General features: G+C 48.4%; 1 protein-coding gene across 1 annotated transcript in view; it reads right to left on the bottom strand.

The window, feature by feature from the left end:
* The window catches only part of LOC135556911 (centrosomal protein of 152 kDa-like), a 51,290-nt gene that overhangs the window by 28,689 nt on the left and 5,310 nt on the right, over positions 1 to 17,291 (bottom strand). Inside the window, 18 exon segments of the mRNA XM_064990318.1 lie at positions 507 to 533; positions 535 to 652; positions 2,611 to 2,683; positions 2,898 to 2,950; positions 3,058 to 3,188; positions 4,117 to 4,287; positions 4,508 to 4,676; positions 5,828 to 5,997; positions 6,345 to 6,436; positions 7,255 to 7,402; positions 7,723 to 7,923; positions 10,009 to 10,148; positions 10,454 to 10,594; positions 10,772 to 10,928; positions 11,516 to 11,746; positions 12,002 to 12,163; positions 12,314 to 12,386; positions 13,374 to 13,483. Coding sequence (XP_064846390.1) covers positions 507 to 533; positions 535 to 652; positions 2,611 to 2,683; positions 2,898 to 2,950; positions 3,058 to 3,188; positions 4,117 to 4,287; positions 4,508 to 4,676; positions 5,828 to 5,997; positions 6,345 to 6,436; positions 7,255 to 7,402; positions 7,723 to 7,923; positions 10,009 to 10,148; positions 10,454 to 10,594; positions 10,772 to 10,928; positions 11,516 to 11,746; positions 12,002 to 12,163; positions 12,314 to 12,386; positions 13,374 to 13,483 — 2,367 coding nt within the window.

Below are 17,291 nucleotides of genomic sequence, written 5' to 3'. Positions count from 1 at the left end.
TGTAGACACGCTACATACAGTAGACACGCTGTCCGTTCCGGGTTGTACATACAGTAGACACGCTGTCCGTTCCGGGTTGTACATACAGTAGACACGCTGTCCGTTCCGGGTTGTACATACAGTAGACACGCGGTCCGTTCCGGGTTGTAGACACGCTGTCCGTTCCGGTTGTACAGTAGACACGCGGTCCGTTCCGGTGTGTAGTCTGTTCTGATTTTTTCTCTTAATGTATTAGTTTGTTTGTTTTCTTCCTCTTGTTCAGTGTGGAGACTTCTTATCTGTTGTCTTATATAGAAAAATAATTATTTAAATATTTTTTTTCGAAATAAATAAAGCAGCCATTCTCTGCACCAGCGTTCCCGAGCCCGTTTCCAAACCTGTTTGTGCTCTATAGCGAAATCCACATGACAACAAGCAAATAAGACAACACAAACAGATCTGGGACCGGGCTATTGTTCATATAGCATCTTCATAAAATGTGTGTGTGTGTGTACTAGACTATATACCTCATTCTCCCTCTTCTTCTTCTTCTTCCTCCTCCTCCTCCATTCTTCCCTGCAGCTTCTCCTCCAGCCGGTCTTTGTCCTTGCAGAGTGAGATGTAGCACTCCTGCACTGCCACCATCTCTCCATTCACCTCACACAGCTTGGCTCTATCCAGAGAAGACAGGATTATCGTTGTGGGCGAGGTTATACAGGAGACCTCTTAAACTGTTCCCGACTGAGATAGCAGAGTATGGTTCATATGCTGCCCAGCAGACACTTTTACTCAGAGCGACTTACATGCAGGTGGCAGGTAGAGACAGGTAGAGACTTACAGACAGAGACAGAGACTTACAGACAGAGACTTACAGGTAGACTTACAGGTAGAGACTTACAGGCAGAGACTTACAGGCAGAGACGGGCAGGTAGAGACTTACAGGCAGAGACGGGCAGGTAGAGGGACAGGTAGAGACTTACAGGTAGAGACAGATAGAGACATACAGGCAGAGACTTACAGGCAGAGACTTACAGGCAGAGACTTACAGGCAGATTACAGGCAGAGACATACAGGTAGAGACAGGTAGAGACTTACAGGTAGAGACTTACAGGCAGAGACATACAGGTAGAGACTTACAGGTAGAGACTTACAGGTAGAGACTTACAGGTGGCAGGTAGAGGCAGGTAGAGACTTACAGGCAGAGACGGGCAGGTAGAGACACAGGTAGAGACTTACAGGCAGAGACTTACAGGCAGAGACTTACAGGTAGAGACTTACAGGCAGAGACTTACAGGTAGAGACTTACAGGCAGAGACGGGCAGGTAGAGACGGGCAGGCGGAGACTTACAGGTAGAGACTTACAGGTAGAGACGGGCAGGTAGAGACTTACAGGCAGAGACGGGCAGGCAGAGACGGGCAGGTAGAGAGACTTACAGGCAGACGGGCAGGTAGAGACGGGCAGGTACTTACAGGCAGAGACGGGCAGGTAGAGAGACTTACAGGCGGCAGGTAGAGACTTACAGGCGGGCAGATAGAGACTTACAGGCGGGCAGATAGAGACTTACAGGCGGGCAGATAGAGACTTACAGGCGGGCAGATAGAGACTTACAGGTAGAGACTTACAGGCGGGCAGATAGAGACTTAGGCGGGCAGATAGAGACTTACAGGCGGGCAGATAGAGACTAGAGATAGAGACTTACAGGCGGGCAGGTAGAGACTTACAGGCGGGCAGGTAGAGACTTACAGGCGGGCAGGTAGAGACTTACAGGCAGGCAGGTAGAGAGACTTACAGGCGGGCAGGTAGAGACTTACAGGCGGCAGGTAGAGACTTACAGGCGGGCAGGTAGAGACTTACAGGCGGGCAGGTAGAGACTTACAGGCGGGCAGGTAGAGACACAGGTGGCAGAGACTTACAGGCGGGCAGGTAGAGACTTACAGGTGGCGGGAGACACAGGTGGGCAGAGACTTACAGGCGGGCAGGTAGAGACAGGTAGAGACTTACAGGTGGGCAGGTAGAGACTTACAGGCGGGCAGGTAGAGACTTACAGGTGGCAGAGAGAGACTTACAGGCGGGCAGGTAGAGACTTACAGGCGGGCAGGTAGAGACTTACAGGCGGGCAGGTAGAGACTTACAGGCAGGCAGGCAGAGACTTACAGGTGGCAGGTAGAGACTTACAGGCGGGCAGGTAGAGACTTACAGGCGGGCAGGTAGAGACTTACAGGCGGGCAGGTAGAGACTTACAGGCGGGCAGGTAGAGACAGGTAGAGACTTACAGGTGGCAGGTAGAGACTTACAGGCGGGCAGGTAGAGACAGGTAGAGACTTACAGGTGGCAGGTAGAGACTTACAGGCGGGCAGGTAGAGACAGGTAGAGACTTACAGGTGGCAGGTAGAGACTTACAGGTAGCAGGTAGAGACTGCAGGCGGGCAGGTAGAGACTTACAAGTGGCAGGTCCTAGTGATTAAGAGCGAAAAGGTCGCTGGTGTTCCATCCCCAAGCCGACAAGGTCAGAAATCTGTCGATGTGCCCTTGAGCGAGGCACTAAACTTCAATTTCCCCTGTAAGTCGTATGCGATCACTGCGGGAATTGACCCCAGGGCCAAGCCGTTGCCACACACAGGAGCCCTTACTGTAGCTGTTGCATCTGCAGCTGGTGGTGTGCCGTGATGTCATCTATCTGAGCTGTGTGTTCCAGGGCGAGTTCTGAACACAGAGACGCGGTTCACTACGTCATCTCTGAACTGCTGCTGGGTTCCTCATACCTGGACCACACACACACACACACACACAGAGACACACACACACACACACACACAGAGACACACACACACACACACACACACACAGAGACCCACACACACACACACACACACAGAGACACACACACACAGTAGTAGTTCAATGAGTCATTACACACCTGCACAGTCGCTCATTTTCCCATATGATGACTGGTATCCATTAGGAAATGATCTGTGTTATACAGCACACCAGCTATACAGAGATACAACTATTCTCTCTCTAGGGATGCCAGGACGCAGACATTCACATATCTGCCAACCGCAACACCCCAGACGAACCTCTGAGCAGCCTCCTGCTTCTCCTGGTCCAGTTCCTGAATCATCTCTCTCATCTTGGTACACAGCTCTGAGTTAGCCCCCTTCACTTTCTCCTCCCTCTGCTTCAGCTCCACGTTCTTCTTCTCCAGAGTCTGGGAGGAGGACAGACCGACAGACGGACAACTATGAGAATGTAACACCGAGGTGGGTGCTGGAAAAAGCTGTTGATAAATCATAATAATAACGCCATTTAGAATACACTTTTATCCAAAGCAAAGCAACTCAACTACATACATACATACAAAAATTTTTTTTACATATGGCTGGTCCCGGGAATCGAACCCACTAAATCAAATCACATTTTATTGGTCACATACACATGGTTAGCAGATGTTAACGTAGTGTGGCGATAACCAGTAATAACCAATGCGTAATCGAACCTAACAATTTCACAACAACTACCTTATACACACAAGTGTAAAGGAATGAATAAGAATATGTACATAATAATATATGAATGAGTGATGGTACAGAACGGCATAGGAAAGATGCAGTAGATGGTATAGAGTACAGTATATATATATATATATATACGTGGGGAGAACAAGTATTTGATAACCTGCCAAATCGGCAGTGTTTCCTACTTACAAAGCATGTAGAGGTCTGTCAGTTTTATCATATGTTCACTTCAACTGTGAGAGACGGAATCCAACACAAAAATCCAGAAAATCACATTGTATGATTTAAGTAATTAGTTATATATTATATAATAGTTGTTCTCCCCACTGTATGAGATTAGTGTAGGTTATGTAAACATTATATGAAGTGGCATTATTTAACTTGACTGGTGATACTTTTATTACATTCAATGTTTTATATCCCGGCGTAGCGAAAGCACCGTGCTCTACCAACGGAGTTATCATGCACTGAGACTTCAGTTCAAACAGACATACCATCTTCACACAACCATGTCAAACCAGAACTACACTTGATGGGCTTGTCACAGATTGGTTGAGCTCAGCTTGGTGCAGCTCAAGTGTGTGAAAAGCCTTCTAGAATCTTTATCAAATGAGGAATAACCTCGAGGCGTTCTTGTAGGCGCTGCCTGTCCTCCTGCAGTCTGGACAGCTCTTTCTGGGAAGCTACATCTGGATGTGGGTCCATTGGTCTGGTTTCTGCTGGGTCTCTGGTCTGTTCCTGGTCGAGCTGGGTCTGTAGCTGGGTCTGTAGCTGGGTCTGTAGCTCGTTCACCTGCAGGGATGGGATCCGGACAAGAAAGAAAATATGAACTTTTGACTATGGGGGTATGTGGGTTTTAATTATACACTCGAGGATGAATCCGAAGAGGGAATTATCTTTATTTCATGTTTATTTAACCAGGAAAGAGCCTCGAGTTTATAGAAACCTCTTTTGCAAGGGCGACCTGAAAATCCTCAGAAAAAAAAAAAAGAAAAGAAATCCCATCACTAACCTGTCCCTGTGAGTCCCGGAGATGGTCCTGCAGCTGACTGATCCTCTGCCTCTTTCCCTTCAGACTGGCCAGACAGCGCTGTAACTCTGCCCGGAGCTCCTTCACAGCCAAGTCCTCCTTCTCTCTGGGCAGCTTTGGGTTGGGCTCAGACACTCCCAACAGAGGAGTGCTACGGGACAGAAGGCCTTTTAATCCAAATCAATTTACAGACCGTGCAAAAGTTTGTATTATGTTGGTGGTGCTTGCGGGATTTGAACCAACGACCCTGGCGTTACAAGCACCATTACCAACTGAGCCATTCTGGACCACAAACAATACACCTGGAAAAGTATCTTAAGAGATAAGACTGGCGGTCTGGAGCTGATAAAACTGAACAGGGTTGGGGCCTCAATTCTGTTTCAATCCCAGGAAAATAAACTGATATTTTAACTTCTCATTTAGTTAAACTTCCTGAATTTGACTGAAATGAAATGGAATTGACCTCAACCCTAAAACTGAAACCAAATAGAAACATGAAGTTTATGTCTAATAAAAAAAAAAAAACAGAAAACGTATGCTCTTTCTTTCTCTTTTCTTCCACCAGATCTACTGTGTTATATTCTCCTACATTCAATTAACATTTTCACAAACTTCAGAATGTTTCCATTCAAATGATACCAAGAATATGCATATCCTTGGCTCTGGGGATGTGGGTATGTCTGAGCTACAGGCAGTTAGATGTGGGTATGTCTTCTGCCTCTGGGGCTGAGCTACAGGCAGTTAGATGTGGGTATGTCTTCTGCCTCTGGGGCTGAGCTACAGGCAGTTAGATGAGGGTATGTCTTCTGCCTCTGGGGCTGAGCTACAGGCAGTTAGATGTGGGTATGTCTTCTGCCTCTGGGGCTGAGCTACAGGCAGTTAGATGTGGGTATGTCTTCTGCCTCTGGGGCTGAGCTACAGGCAGTTAGATGAGGGTATGTCTTCTGCCTCTGGGGCTGAGCTACAGGCAGTTAGATGTGGGTATGTCTTCTGCCTCTGGGGCTGGCAGTTAGATGTGGGTATGTCTTCTGCCTCTGGGGCTGAGCAGGCAGTTAGATGAGGGGGCTGAGCTGTTAGATGTGGGTATGTCTTCTGCCTCTGGGGCTGAGCTACAGGCAGTTAGATGAGGGTATGTCTTCTGCCTCTGGGGCTGAGCTACAGGCAGTTAGATGTGGGTATGTCTTCTGCCTCTGGGGCTGAGCTACAGGCAGTTAGATTTGGGTTTGTCTTCAAAATTGAGAACAAAAGGTTGCACCCATAACAGGTTAAAGGGCACAAACAGTAAAGTGTTACATTGCGTACCTGTGAATTCGTCCGTTCTCACAGCGAGTCTTCTTGATCCCCAGGTCTACATAGGAGTCAGACAGCTGGTTCTCCCAGATATCTCCTCCGGTCACCTCGGCAGAGAGGACTCCGTGTTTCACAACAGACTCATACAGACAGATCTGCTCCTTCAACTCAGACAACTCCTCCTGAGAAGGAGAAATAATATGTTATCGTCCATTTTTTAACTGCTATAATAAGGCATTAGAAATAAAACCTTACATATAAACAGGTAGTAAAAGGTTGATCTGCGCAGTCAGATCCTGTAGAAACCAAGAGGTGACAGACGTGTTATAACCACTAAAGAAGGCATTATAAAGTCTCATGAATGCTTATAACAGGTATTTTTAAAGGTTGATCTGCTGTAGAAACCAAAGAGAGCGGTTTTATATGATACATTTTAACTCAACAAGTGAAGCAGAAACAAAAGTAAAGTGTTTGCGTGATAAACATTTTTTCAATATTCTACATTTCTGGATACAAACCACAGGAATACCTGCAAGGCTTTGTTCATGTTGTCACTCATGGTCTTGGCTGACTGAGTCTGTTGTAGTTTCATTTGCAGCTGGCCCATCTCCTGGACTGAACCTAAAGGACAAACAGGTGGTTGACAGAGGGGGCGTTGACAAACAGGTGGTGGACAGAGGGGGCGTGGTGGACAGACACAAACCAGGTGGTGGACAGACAAACAAGTGGTGGACGTCGGTGGTGGACAGACCAGGTGGTGGACAGAGGGGGCGTCGACAACCAGGTGGTGGACAGAGGGGGCGGTGGTGGACAGAGGGGGCTCGACAACCAGGTGGTGGACAGAGGGGGCGTCGGTGGTGGACAAACAAACAGGTGGTGGACAGACAGGGGCGTCGACAAACAGGTGGACAGAGGGGGAAACAGGTGGTGGACAGACAAACAGGTGGTGGACAGAGGGGGCTTCGACAAACAGGTGGTGGACAGAGGGGCTTCGACAAACAGGTGGTGGACAGACACAACCAGGTGGTGGACAGAGGGGGCGTCGACAAACAGGTGGTGGACAGAGGGGGCGGTGGTGGACGACACAACAGGTGGTGGACAGAGGGGCGTCGACAAACAGGTGGTGGACAGAGGGGGCTTCAACAAACAAACAGGTGGTGGACAGAGGGGGCTTCGGTGGTGGACAAACAGGTGGTGGACAGAGGGGGCTTCGACAAAACAGGTGGTGGACAGAGGGGCTTCGACAAACAGGTGGTGGACAGAGGGGGCTTGGTGGACAGACAAACAGAAGTGGGTGGACAGAGGGGGCTTCGACAAACAGGTGGTGGACATGAACAAGCATTTCCCAAGGTGGTGGACAGACAAACAGGTGGTGGACAGATCCATTCCCAAGGTGGTGACACAGACGGACACAGACCCGGACACACACGGACACACACCGGTCTGTAGCAGTTTGGCACACTGCTGCTGGCTCTCCTGTAGGCGCTGTGTGAGAGTGTTGATGACTCCTGCTCTCTCCACCTGCTCCTCCTCTCTCCGTCTCTCCTGCTGCCTCACCTGATCACGCAGACCCTGGACCACCTCCGCCTGGATGATACCACAGCCACTGAAGTGGTTAGTCCGGGATTCACCGACAGCAATGTGACAACTCTTCGGTTCACAGTCTATCGTGACCCGAGATTACCCAGGACCAATACAGCAAATTTCACCACGGATTATTTTAAAGCCTTCGGTTATAATAGATTCACTACATTGTCATATGCATGCTTGAACCTCTTACAATGTCTCATTAGCTCAAGATAATCAAAATAATCAAGATAATCAAGTGTGATACCAAAGAACAAGCGCTAAGTGATCATGTTTACTGGTTAATATGGAGGTCAACATCAATTCCACTGGGTCCTGACCTGATCTTCCAGGGCCTGATCGCAGGCGTCCAGTCTCTGCTGTAACGCCAACAGCTTGGCGTCGTGCTGCTCTCTGACCACGGTCAGGTCTCTGTCGTGTTGCTCTCGGAGTCTCGACAGACTGTCTGACCGACACAGTTCTGTCATCTGCTGCTGCATGCTGTCCACCGCTGCCTCCGCCACACGCTGCTTCTTGGTGTTCTGGAGGGAGACAGACACACACAGAGAAACACACAGAGAAACACACAGAGACACACACAGAGACACACACACAGAGACACACACAGAGACACACACAGAGACAGACACACACAGAGACACACACAGAGACAGAGACAGACACACACACACAGAGAAACACACAGAGACACACACAGAGACACACACAGAGACACACACAGAGACACACACAGAGACAACACAGAGACACACACAGAGACACACACAGAGACAGACGACACACACAGAAACACAGACACTTGTATTCCGCAGGCTTATTCTCACCACCTCTCCCATAGTGTGCACTGCACACTCCCCATTGTGAATCTTGGGGGCCAACCATAGTGTCTATAACAGGGCTCTCCAACCCTGTTCCCGGAGAGCTACCCTCCTGTAGGTTCGGAGTCAAAACCTACAGGAGGAGAGTGTCTCTACTGTAAGTGACTCTGTGTAAGAGAGTCTGCTAAATGACTCACTACTGTAAGTGACTCTGATAAGAGAGTCTGAATAAGAGTCTGCTAAATGACACACTACTGTAAATCTGTAAAGAGTAAAACTAAGAGATTCTGTAAGGCCAACTAAAATGTAAATAAAATACATTAGGTTCTTAAGAAATAAAAATAAAAAAATATTCATATTATTATTCATTATTCATGTTTCTTTTGACTTTGCCTAATATTAATAAACGATTGTGTAGACTATATTACATGGCTTGTAGGCTGATTTCTTAGACTTTTTCAAGTGGCTTGTAGGCTGTGTGCGGAGGCCTGTCGATGTCAGTGGCTTGTAGGCTGTGTGCGGAGGCCTGTCGATGTCAGTGGCTTGTAGGCTGTGTGTCGGAGGCCTGTCGATGTCAGTGGCTTGTAGGCTGTGTGCGGAGGCCTGTCGATGTCAGTGGCTTGTAGGCTGTGTGCGAAGGCCTGTCGATGTCAGTGGCTTGTAGGCTGTGTGTCGGAGGCCTGTCGATGTCAGTGGCTTGTAGGCTGTGTGTGGAGGCCTGTCGATGTCAGTGGCTTGTAGGCTGTGTGCGGAGGCCTGTCGATGTCAGTGGCTTGTAGGCTGTGTGCGGAGGCCTGTCGATGTCAGTGGCTTGTAGGCTGTGTGTGGAGGCCTGTCGATGTCAGTGGCTTGTAGGCTGTGTGCGGAGGCCCTGTCGATGTCAGTGGCTTGTAGGCTGTGTGTGGAGGCCTGTCGATGTCAGTGGCTTGTAGGCTGTGTGCGGAGGCCTGTCGATGTCAGTGGCTTGTAGGCTGTGTGCGGAGGCCTGTCGATGTCAGTGGCTTGTAGGCTGTGTGCGGAGGCCTGTCGATGCTAAATGTGTTTGTTAATTAACGGTCAATTACCATGAGACTTGTAGGACAATAACCGGAGGCTGACAAAATGACAGCCACAGCTCTCGATACAACTTTCTAATCCAACTGACTAGAAATTGAATACAGGTCTCCCATTAACAACCCAGGTGTAAAGCCAACCCGGGTGTAAAGCCAACCCGGTGTAAAGCCAACCGGGTGTAAAGCCAACCCTGTGTGCGGAGGCCTGTCGGTGTAAAGCCAACCCTGTGTAAAGCCAACCTGTCGGGTGCTAAATGGTGCAAAGAACCAGGCCAACCGGTGCAAAGCCAACCCGGGTGCAAAGCCAACCCGGGCAAATCCAACTGTGTAATCCACCCGGTGTATTAACAACCCAGGTGTAAAGCCAACCCGGGTGTAAAGCCAACCCGGTGTAAAGCCAACCCGGGTGTAAAGCCAACCCGGGTGTAAAGCCAACCCGGGTGTAAAGCCAACCCGGTGTAAAGCCAACCCGGTGTAAAGCCAACCCGGGTGTAAAGCCAACCCAAGCCAACCCAGGTGCAAAGCCAACCCAAAGGTGGTGTAAAGCCAACCCAGGTGTAAAGCCAACCCAGGTGTAAAGCCAACCCAGGTGTAAAGCCAACCCAGGTGTAAAGCCAACCCAGGTGTAAAGCCAACCCCAGGTGTAAAGCCAACCCAGGGTGTAAAGCCAACCCAGGTGTAAAGCCAACCCAAAATACATTATCGTCATGGTAACATCAACAGACATCAACCGTACCTCGTGATCTCGGTCAGTAAGGGCCTGAACCTGCAGCTCCAGAGACGTAACGCTAGTCTGCAGCAGCACCTCCCTCTCCTTGGCCTCCTCCATCACTCTGGAGGACTCCTTCAGACTCACAGCCAGACCCTCCTTCTCATCTGGGAGGAGATGGGGGGGGAAACAGGAGAGAAAACATCTTGGTATTCAGGTGTGACAGGGTGCATTCAGTTCTGCCATGAGACGGCCTGGAGCTCACAACCTTCCACAATAAAAACACACCGCTCAAAGCTCATCCCCTCTTAGCCAACAGAGCGTCGGTTGTCTAGTAGGATTCAGATCTAAGGAAAACATGTTACGGTGAGTTTCCACTTCCACGACACACGCTCGTGACAGTTCATGAAGTGGGTCAGTAGACTGAGCTAACTCGGTATCATGCTAGCGTCTGGTTTCAGTGTCCACGCACCTCTCACGATGGCAAACTGATGCTCCAAGTATCTCATATTGCGCCTTGAATCCTCCAGTTTCTGCTCCAGGTCTTCGATCTGTCTCAGCTGGGCCTTGTTGAGGATCTGGAGCTGGGCTAGCTGCTGAGTGTCTGCAGTACCTGGGACACACGCAACAACAAATAATCTCCTATCAATAAACAACAACAGAACAGGTCAAATTTTCCATACATCCTAGTAAAATATCCGAAAAAAATAAAAGAAATGTCATGTAATGCTTTGGCCAACTTTGTCAAAAGATCATGAATAGCCAACCAAGACAATGTGAAAAGACTTACTCTGTGCCGAGTCCAGGAAGTCTCTCTGCAGCTGGTCATAGTGGTCGTCAAGCTGCTGGTGGGGGACCTCGGAGGTGAACATCTTGGGCTGAATGGCAGGCTGGTAGGGGTTGTAGTTGGCCTTATAACAGTCTGCTGATACCACACTGTCAAACTTCTACAGGAAGACAACAGAACAACAGTGAGACAATAAATCAATTTGATCAGCCCGGAAACTAACGCATTTCAATGCATTAATACTGGTAACATGCAGTCACATTACTGTCCTTAAAAATATTTTATTATTTTTTTTACATATAAAATAAATCGACTCGTCAAAATCTTGTTGAATACCTCCAATAGAAGTCCAATGTTTAGAAGTCCAATGTTTTACAAAATATGTCAGCTGATACTGGATAAATGGTCTCGTCCCGCTTCATAACTGGGTTGACGATCTGCTGCTACTCTGTGCTGTACTGCACTCAATACTTATCTTTGGCTTAACTACACTGCTTGTAATGACTATATGCTGTCTTCATATACATGTACCACCTAATAGGATTTAGTTTTATTGTGTGCATGTGTGAGTTAAGTTTTGTTTTGTCCTCTAAATTGGCCATCCCATTCAACAGTACAATGAATGTCATTGTTAGTATTGCTGTCTTTTTTTATTTGAAAATAATAAACATATAATTTAAAAAAATAAATAATCTTGAAGTAAAAAAAAAAAAAAAAAAATACAAAATCAAATATGACCCCACTCACTTGGACATGTTTCCTGGTGCTGTTCTGATCCTCACCAGCGTAGTTCTGCTCGCCCCCATGGCCCCCCACTACTCTCTGGTATTCCACCCCAGGGAGAACAGCCCCACGTGGGTACAACTCATCTCCATACCCCCCTTCCTCCGTGGAGAAATCAGGGCCGGCTGCTGCAGACTGCTCAGTACCTACGCTGGTGTATGTGCAACCCTCACCATGGCCATAGTGCTGCTCTTCCTGTTTGGAGAGGAATTGAAGGTGTTTGTTGTTTTTAACCCCGCGTGACTTCAGTTGCAACTAAAATATCACAAAGGGCTGCATTTGAAGAGTCTCTGGCTCATAATTAAAAACCTTGGGGCTGGTTTCCCAGACACAGATTGAGCCTAAGAAACATTTCCAAAGGAGATGAACATCCCTCGAAACATCCTTTTAGTTCAGGACTCGTCTTGGTGATTTATTAGGACATTTCAAGTTTTAAAAAACATGACGTACATGCTGGTACTCAGTCAGTCCTTGCTGGTTCCAGGCCTGGGGGTGACCCTGTTGGGGGAGACTGGCATGGTTGGCATGGCCGTTGATCTGCCCAACGACAGCAGCCTCCTCGTAGGGGTACTCTGCATGGTAGGAGCCGTGGTCATAGTCCTTCTCATAGTTCTGCGAAGGACAAGGACAATATTGGTTTCCCTTTAAAATATGTTGCAAATAACACGTACCTGGATATTACAGTTAACACATGACCTCGATATGAACCCGTGGCACACATTCATCACTGACGAGGAAAGAATTGTTTGCTGCAATGCGTACTTCTTCACGTGAGGCAGGTGTTTGGTGATCGGACCATTCAGTTTGTTGGCGATTCCACGTAGGCTGTTGTGATCTGAGAAATCAATACAAAATATAAATAAGTCCTACTACAAGGATGATGATCAATACAAACGTACAACTCATCTGATTAAACTATTTATTGTTAGAGAAGGACAGAACATTTGAATAACTCGTGAATAATTTGTGTTTCTGCATTATCCCATGATGGCTATTAGCCTAAATGTACCAACATTCAAACGTGTGGCCTACTGGGCAACGCCACCTAGCAGGCAATGCCACAGGCTGGTGCACATATACTACACCATGTGTGTGAGTACAAATCCAGACCACACTTCCACTCTCCCTCTGCTGCTGCTACTATTCTCCCTCTGCTGCAACTACTATTCTCCCTCTGCTGCAACTACTATTCTCCCTCTGCTGCAACTACTATTCTCCCTCTGCTGCTACTACTATTCTCCCTCTGCTGCTACTACTATTCTCCCTCTGCTGCAACTACTATTCTCCCTCTGCTGCAACTACTATTCTCCCTCTGCTGCTACTACTATTCTCCCTCTGCTGCTACTACTATTCTCCCTCTGCTGCTACTACTATTCTCCCTCTGCTGCAACTACTATTCTCCCTCTGCTGCTACTACTATTCTCCCTCTGCTGCTACTACTATTCTCCCTCTGCTGCAACTACTATTCTCCCTCTGCTGCAACTACTATTCTCCCTCTGCTGCAACTACTATTCTCCCTCTGCTGCAACTACTATTCTCCCTCTGCTGCTACTACTATTCTCCCTCTGCTGCAACTACTATTCTCCCTCTGCTGCAACTACTATTCTCCCTCTGCTGCAACTACTATTCTCCCTCTGCTGCTACTACTATTCTCCCTCTGCTGCAACTACTATTCTCCCTCTGCTGCAACTACTATTCTCCCTCTGCTGCTACTACTATTCTCCCTCTGCTGCTACTACTGCTACTACTATTCTCCCTCTGCTGCTACTTCTCTCCCTCTCCATTTCATCTCAGCCTCTGGCTGAAAAATAAATAACCTTACCTGTTCCGTGTGTCTGGGTTGCTGCAGGCAGAGCAGTCCAGCTCAGGAGAGGAGGATTCTCTGCTGTCCTCCAGCATGTCATCAGGCAGGTCAGTGAGCAGCTTGTGGAGCTAGAGAAGAAACACAACAAGTGGACTCACTGTTCTCCCTCTAGTTACCTTGGTTACTGAGTTATACAATAACACGGTCTAGGAGAACAGTGGGGGCAACCGCTCAAACAGTTCAACGAATTCCCTCAGCCAGGAGTTATAGAAAAACTGGAGAATGTTCACAGGACTGCTTAAAAGATAGGTATTTATTTCTAAACAAACAAATACCAATTTTTAAAGTGCATCTTTCCTCCAAAATCCAACATGTGAAAATCATTTTTTCCATTTTCACTGTAGTCATTTCTGATTTGACACAAACTGCATGAAGCAAATAACCTCCAGCGTTGAGGGACAAACAAGCCAGCGTTGAGGACAAACAAGCCAGCGTTGAGAGACAAACAAGCCAGCGTGGAGCTAGAGAAACAAACACAGAACAAACAAGCCAGCGTTGAGGGACAAACAAGCCAGCGTTGAGGACAAACAAGCCAGCGTTGAGAACAAACAAGCCAGCGTTGAGGGAGGACAAAAAAAGCCAGCGTTGAGGACAAACAAATAGCGTTTTTAAAACAAGCCAGCGTTGAGGACAAACAACCAGCGTTGAAAACAAACAAGCCAGCGTTGAGGACAAACAAGCCAGCGTTGAAGGACAAACAAGCCAGCGTTGAGGGACAAACAAGCCAGCGTTGAGGGACAAACAAGCCAGCGTTGAGGGACAAACAAGCCAGCGTTGAGGGACAAACAAGCCAGCGTTGAGAGACAAACAAGCCAGCGTTGAGGACAAACAAGCCAGCGTTGAGGACAAACAAGCCAGCGTTGAGGGACAAACAAGCCAGCGTTGAGGGACAAACAAGCCAGCGTTGAGAGACAAACAAGCCAGCGTTGAGGACAAACAAGCCAGCGTTGAGGACAAACAAGCCAGCGTTGAGGGACAAACAAGCCAGCGTTGAGGACAAACAAGCCAGCGTTGAGGGACAAACAAGCCAGCGTTGAGAGACAAACAAGCCAGCGTTGAGAGACAAACAAGCCAGCGTTGAGAGACAAACAAGCCAGCGTTGAGAGACAAACAAGCCAGCGTTGAAAGACAAACAAGCCAGCGTTGAAAGACAAACAAGCCAGCGTTGAGGGACAAACAAGCCAGCGTTGAGGGACAAACAAGCCAGCGTTGAGGGACAAACAAGCCAGCGTTGAGGACAAACAAGCCAGCATTGAGGACAAACAAGCCAGCGTTGAGGGACAAACAAGCCAGCGTTGAGGACAAACAAGCCAGCGTTGAAAGACAAACAAGCCAGCGTTGAAAGACAAACAAGCCAGCGTTGAAAGACAAACAAGCCAGCGTTGAGGGACAAACAAGCCAGCGTTGAGGGACAAACAAGCCAGCGTTGAGGGACAAACAAGCCAGCGTTGAGGACAAACAAGCCAGCGTTGAGGACAAACAAGCCAGCGTTGAGGGACAAACAAGCCAGCGTTGAGGGACAAACAAGCCAGCGTTGAGGAACAAACAAGCCAGCGTTGAGGGACAAACAAGCCAGCGTTGAGGGACAAACAAGCCAGCATTGAGGACAAACAAGCCAGCATTGAGGACAAACAAGCCAGCATTGAGGACAAGCAAGCCAGCGTTGAGAGACAAACAAGCCAGCGCTGAGAGACAAACAAGCCAGCGCTGAGAGACAAACAAGCCAGCGTTGAGGACAAACAAGCCAGCGTTGAGGACAAACAAGCCAGCGTTGAGGGACAAACAAGCCAGCGTTGAGGACAAACAAGCCAGCGCTGAGGGACAAACAAGCCAGCGTTGAGAGACAAACAAGCCAGCGTTGAGGGACAAACAAGCCAGCGTTGAGGGACAAACAAGCCAGCGTTGAGGGACAAACAAGCCAGCGTTGAGGGACAAACAAGCCAGCGTTGAAAGGACAAACAAGCCAGCGTTGAGGGACAAACAAGCCAGCGTTGAGGACAAACAAGCCAGCGTTGAGGGAAAGATTAGCTCCTCCTCCCTTAATGTCCAACAGTAACTCTTCACCAAGTCAGGCGTCACGCCCAGGCGAACAGACTCCCACTTCAGGTTTCCCTGACAGCCATCAACATAAATACACGTGCTCTACACTACCGAGAGCGACAGCCCTGAGTGAAGAGAAAGGCTGAAAACGCACCCCATTGCCTTTAGTTAACTTCCTTTCTGACCAGCCGTGCTCAAATGTAATGCACTTACTATACAGGAAATAGGGTGACATTTTAGTAGACTCGAGCCCGAAGTAGACTGCAGCCTGTAGCCTGTAGCCTGTAGCCTGTAGCCTGTAGTAGACTGTAGCCTGAAGTAGACTGCAGCCTTTAGCCTGAAGTAGACTGTAGCCTGAAGTAGCCTCTAGCCTGAAGTAGCCTGTAGCCTGAAGTAGACTGTAGCCTGAAGTAGACTGTAGCCTGAAGTAGACTCGAGCCTGAAGTAGCCTGTAGTAGACTGTAGCCTGAAGTAGACTCGAGCCTGAAGTAGACTGAGCCTGAAGTAGACTGTAGCCCGAAGTAGACTCGAGCCCGAAGTAGACTGCAGCCTGAAGTAGACTCGAGCCTGAAGTAGCCTGTAGCCTGAAGTAGACTCGAGCCTGAGTAGACTGTAGCCTGGAGTAGACTCGTAGCCTGTAGTAGACTGTAGCCTGTAGCCTGAAGTAGCCTCTAGCCTGAAGTAGCCTGTAGCCTGAAGTAGACTGTAGCCTGAGTAGACTCTAGCCTGAGTAGACTCTAGCCCGGAGTAGACTGTAGCCTGTAGCATGAAGTAGACTCTAGCCTGAAGTAGACTCTAGCCTGAAGTAGACTCTAGCCCGAAGTAGACTCTAGCCCGGAGTAGACTCTAGCCCGGAGTAGACTCTAGCCCGAAGTAGACTCTAGCCCGAAGTAGACTCTAGCCCGAAGTAGACTCTAGCCCGAAGTAGACTCTAGCCCGAAGTAGACTCCAGCCCGAAGTAGACTGTAGCCCGAAGTAGACTGTAGCCTGAAGTAGCCTGTAGCCTGAAGTAGCCTGTAGCCTGAAGTAGACTCTAGCCCGAAGTAGACTCTAGCCTGAAGTAGACTCCAGCCCGAAGTAGACTGTAGCCTGAAGTGGACTCTAGCCCGAAGTAGACTGCAGCCTGAAGTAGCCTCTAGCCCGTAGTAGACTGTAGCCTGAAGTAGCCTGCAGCAGCCTGAAGTAGACTGTAGCCAGAAGTAGCCTGTAGCCTGTAGTAGCCTGTAGCATGAAGTAGACTGTAGAATGAAGTAGCCTGTAGCCTGAAGTAGCCTGTAGACTGTAGCCTGTAGTAGCCTGTATTATGAAGTAGACTGTAGCCTGAAGTAGCCTGAAGTAGACTGTAGCCTGAAGTAGACTGTAGCCTGAAGTAGCCTGAAGTAGCCTGTAGCCTGTAGTAGACTGTAGCCTTAGTAGACTGTAGCCTGAAGTAGACCTGTAGCCTGAAGTAGCCTGTAGTAGACTGTAGCCTGTAGTAGACTGTAGCCTGAAGTAGCCTGTAGCATGAAGTAGCCTGTAGCATGAAGTAGCCTGTAGTAGACTGTAGCCTGAAGTAGCCTGTAGTAGACTGTAGCCTGAAGTAGCCTGAAGTAGCCTGTAGTAGACTGTAGCCTGAAGTAGCCTGTAGTAGACTGTAGTAGACTGTAGCCTGAAGTAGCCTGAAGTAGACTGTAGCCTGAAGTAGACTGTAGCCTGTAGCATGAAGTAGCCTGTAGTAGACTGTAGCCTGAAGTAGCCTGTAGTAGCCTGTAGTAGACTGTAGCCTGAAGTAGCCTGAAGTAGCCTGAAGTAGACTGTAGCCTGAAGTAGCCTGAAGTAGACTGTAGCCTGAAGTAG

This window comes from Oncorhynchus masou, chromosome 15 (genome assembly GCF_036934945.1).
Source record: "Oncorhynchus masou masou isolate Uvic2021 chromosome 15, UVic_Omas_1.1, whole genome shotgun sequence".
Lineage (NCBI taxonomy): Eukaryota > Metazoa > Chordata > Actinopteri > Salmoniformes > Salmonidae > Oncorhynchus > Oncorhynchus masou.
The sequence above is the reverse complement of the archived record's forward strand: the minus strand, read 5'-3'. Positions and strand labels throughout refer to the sequence as shown.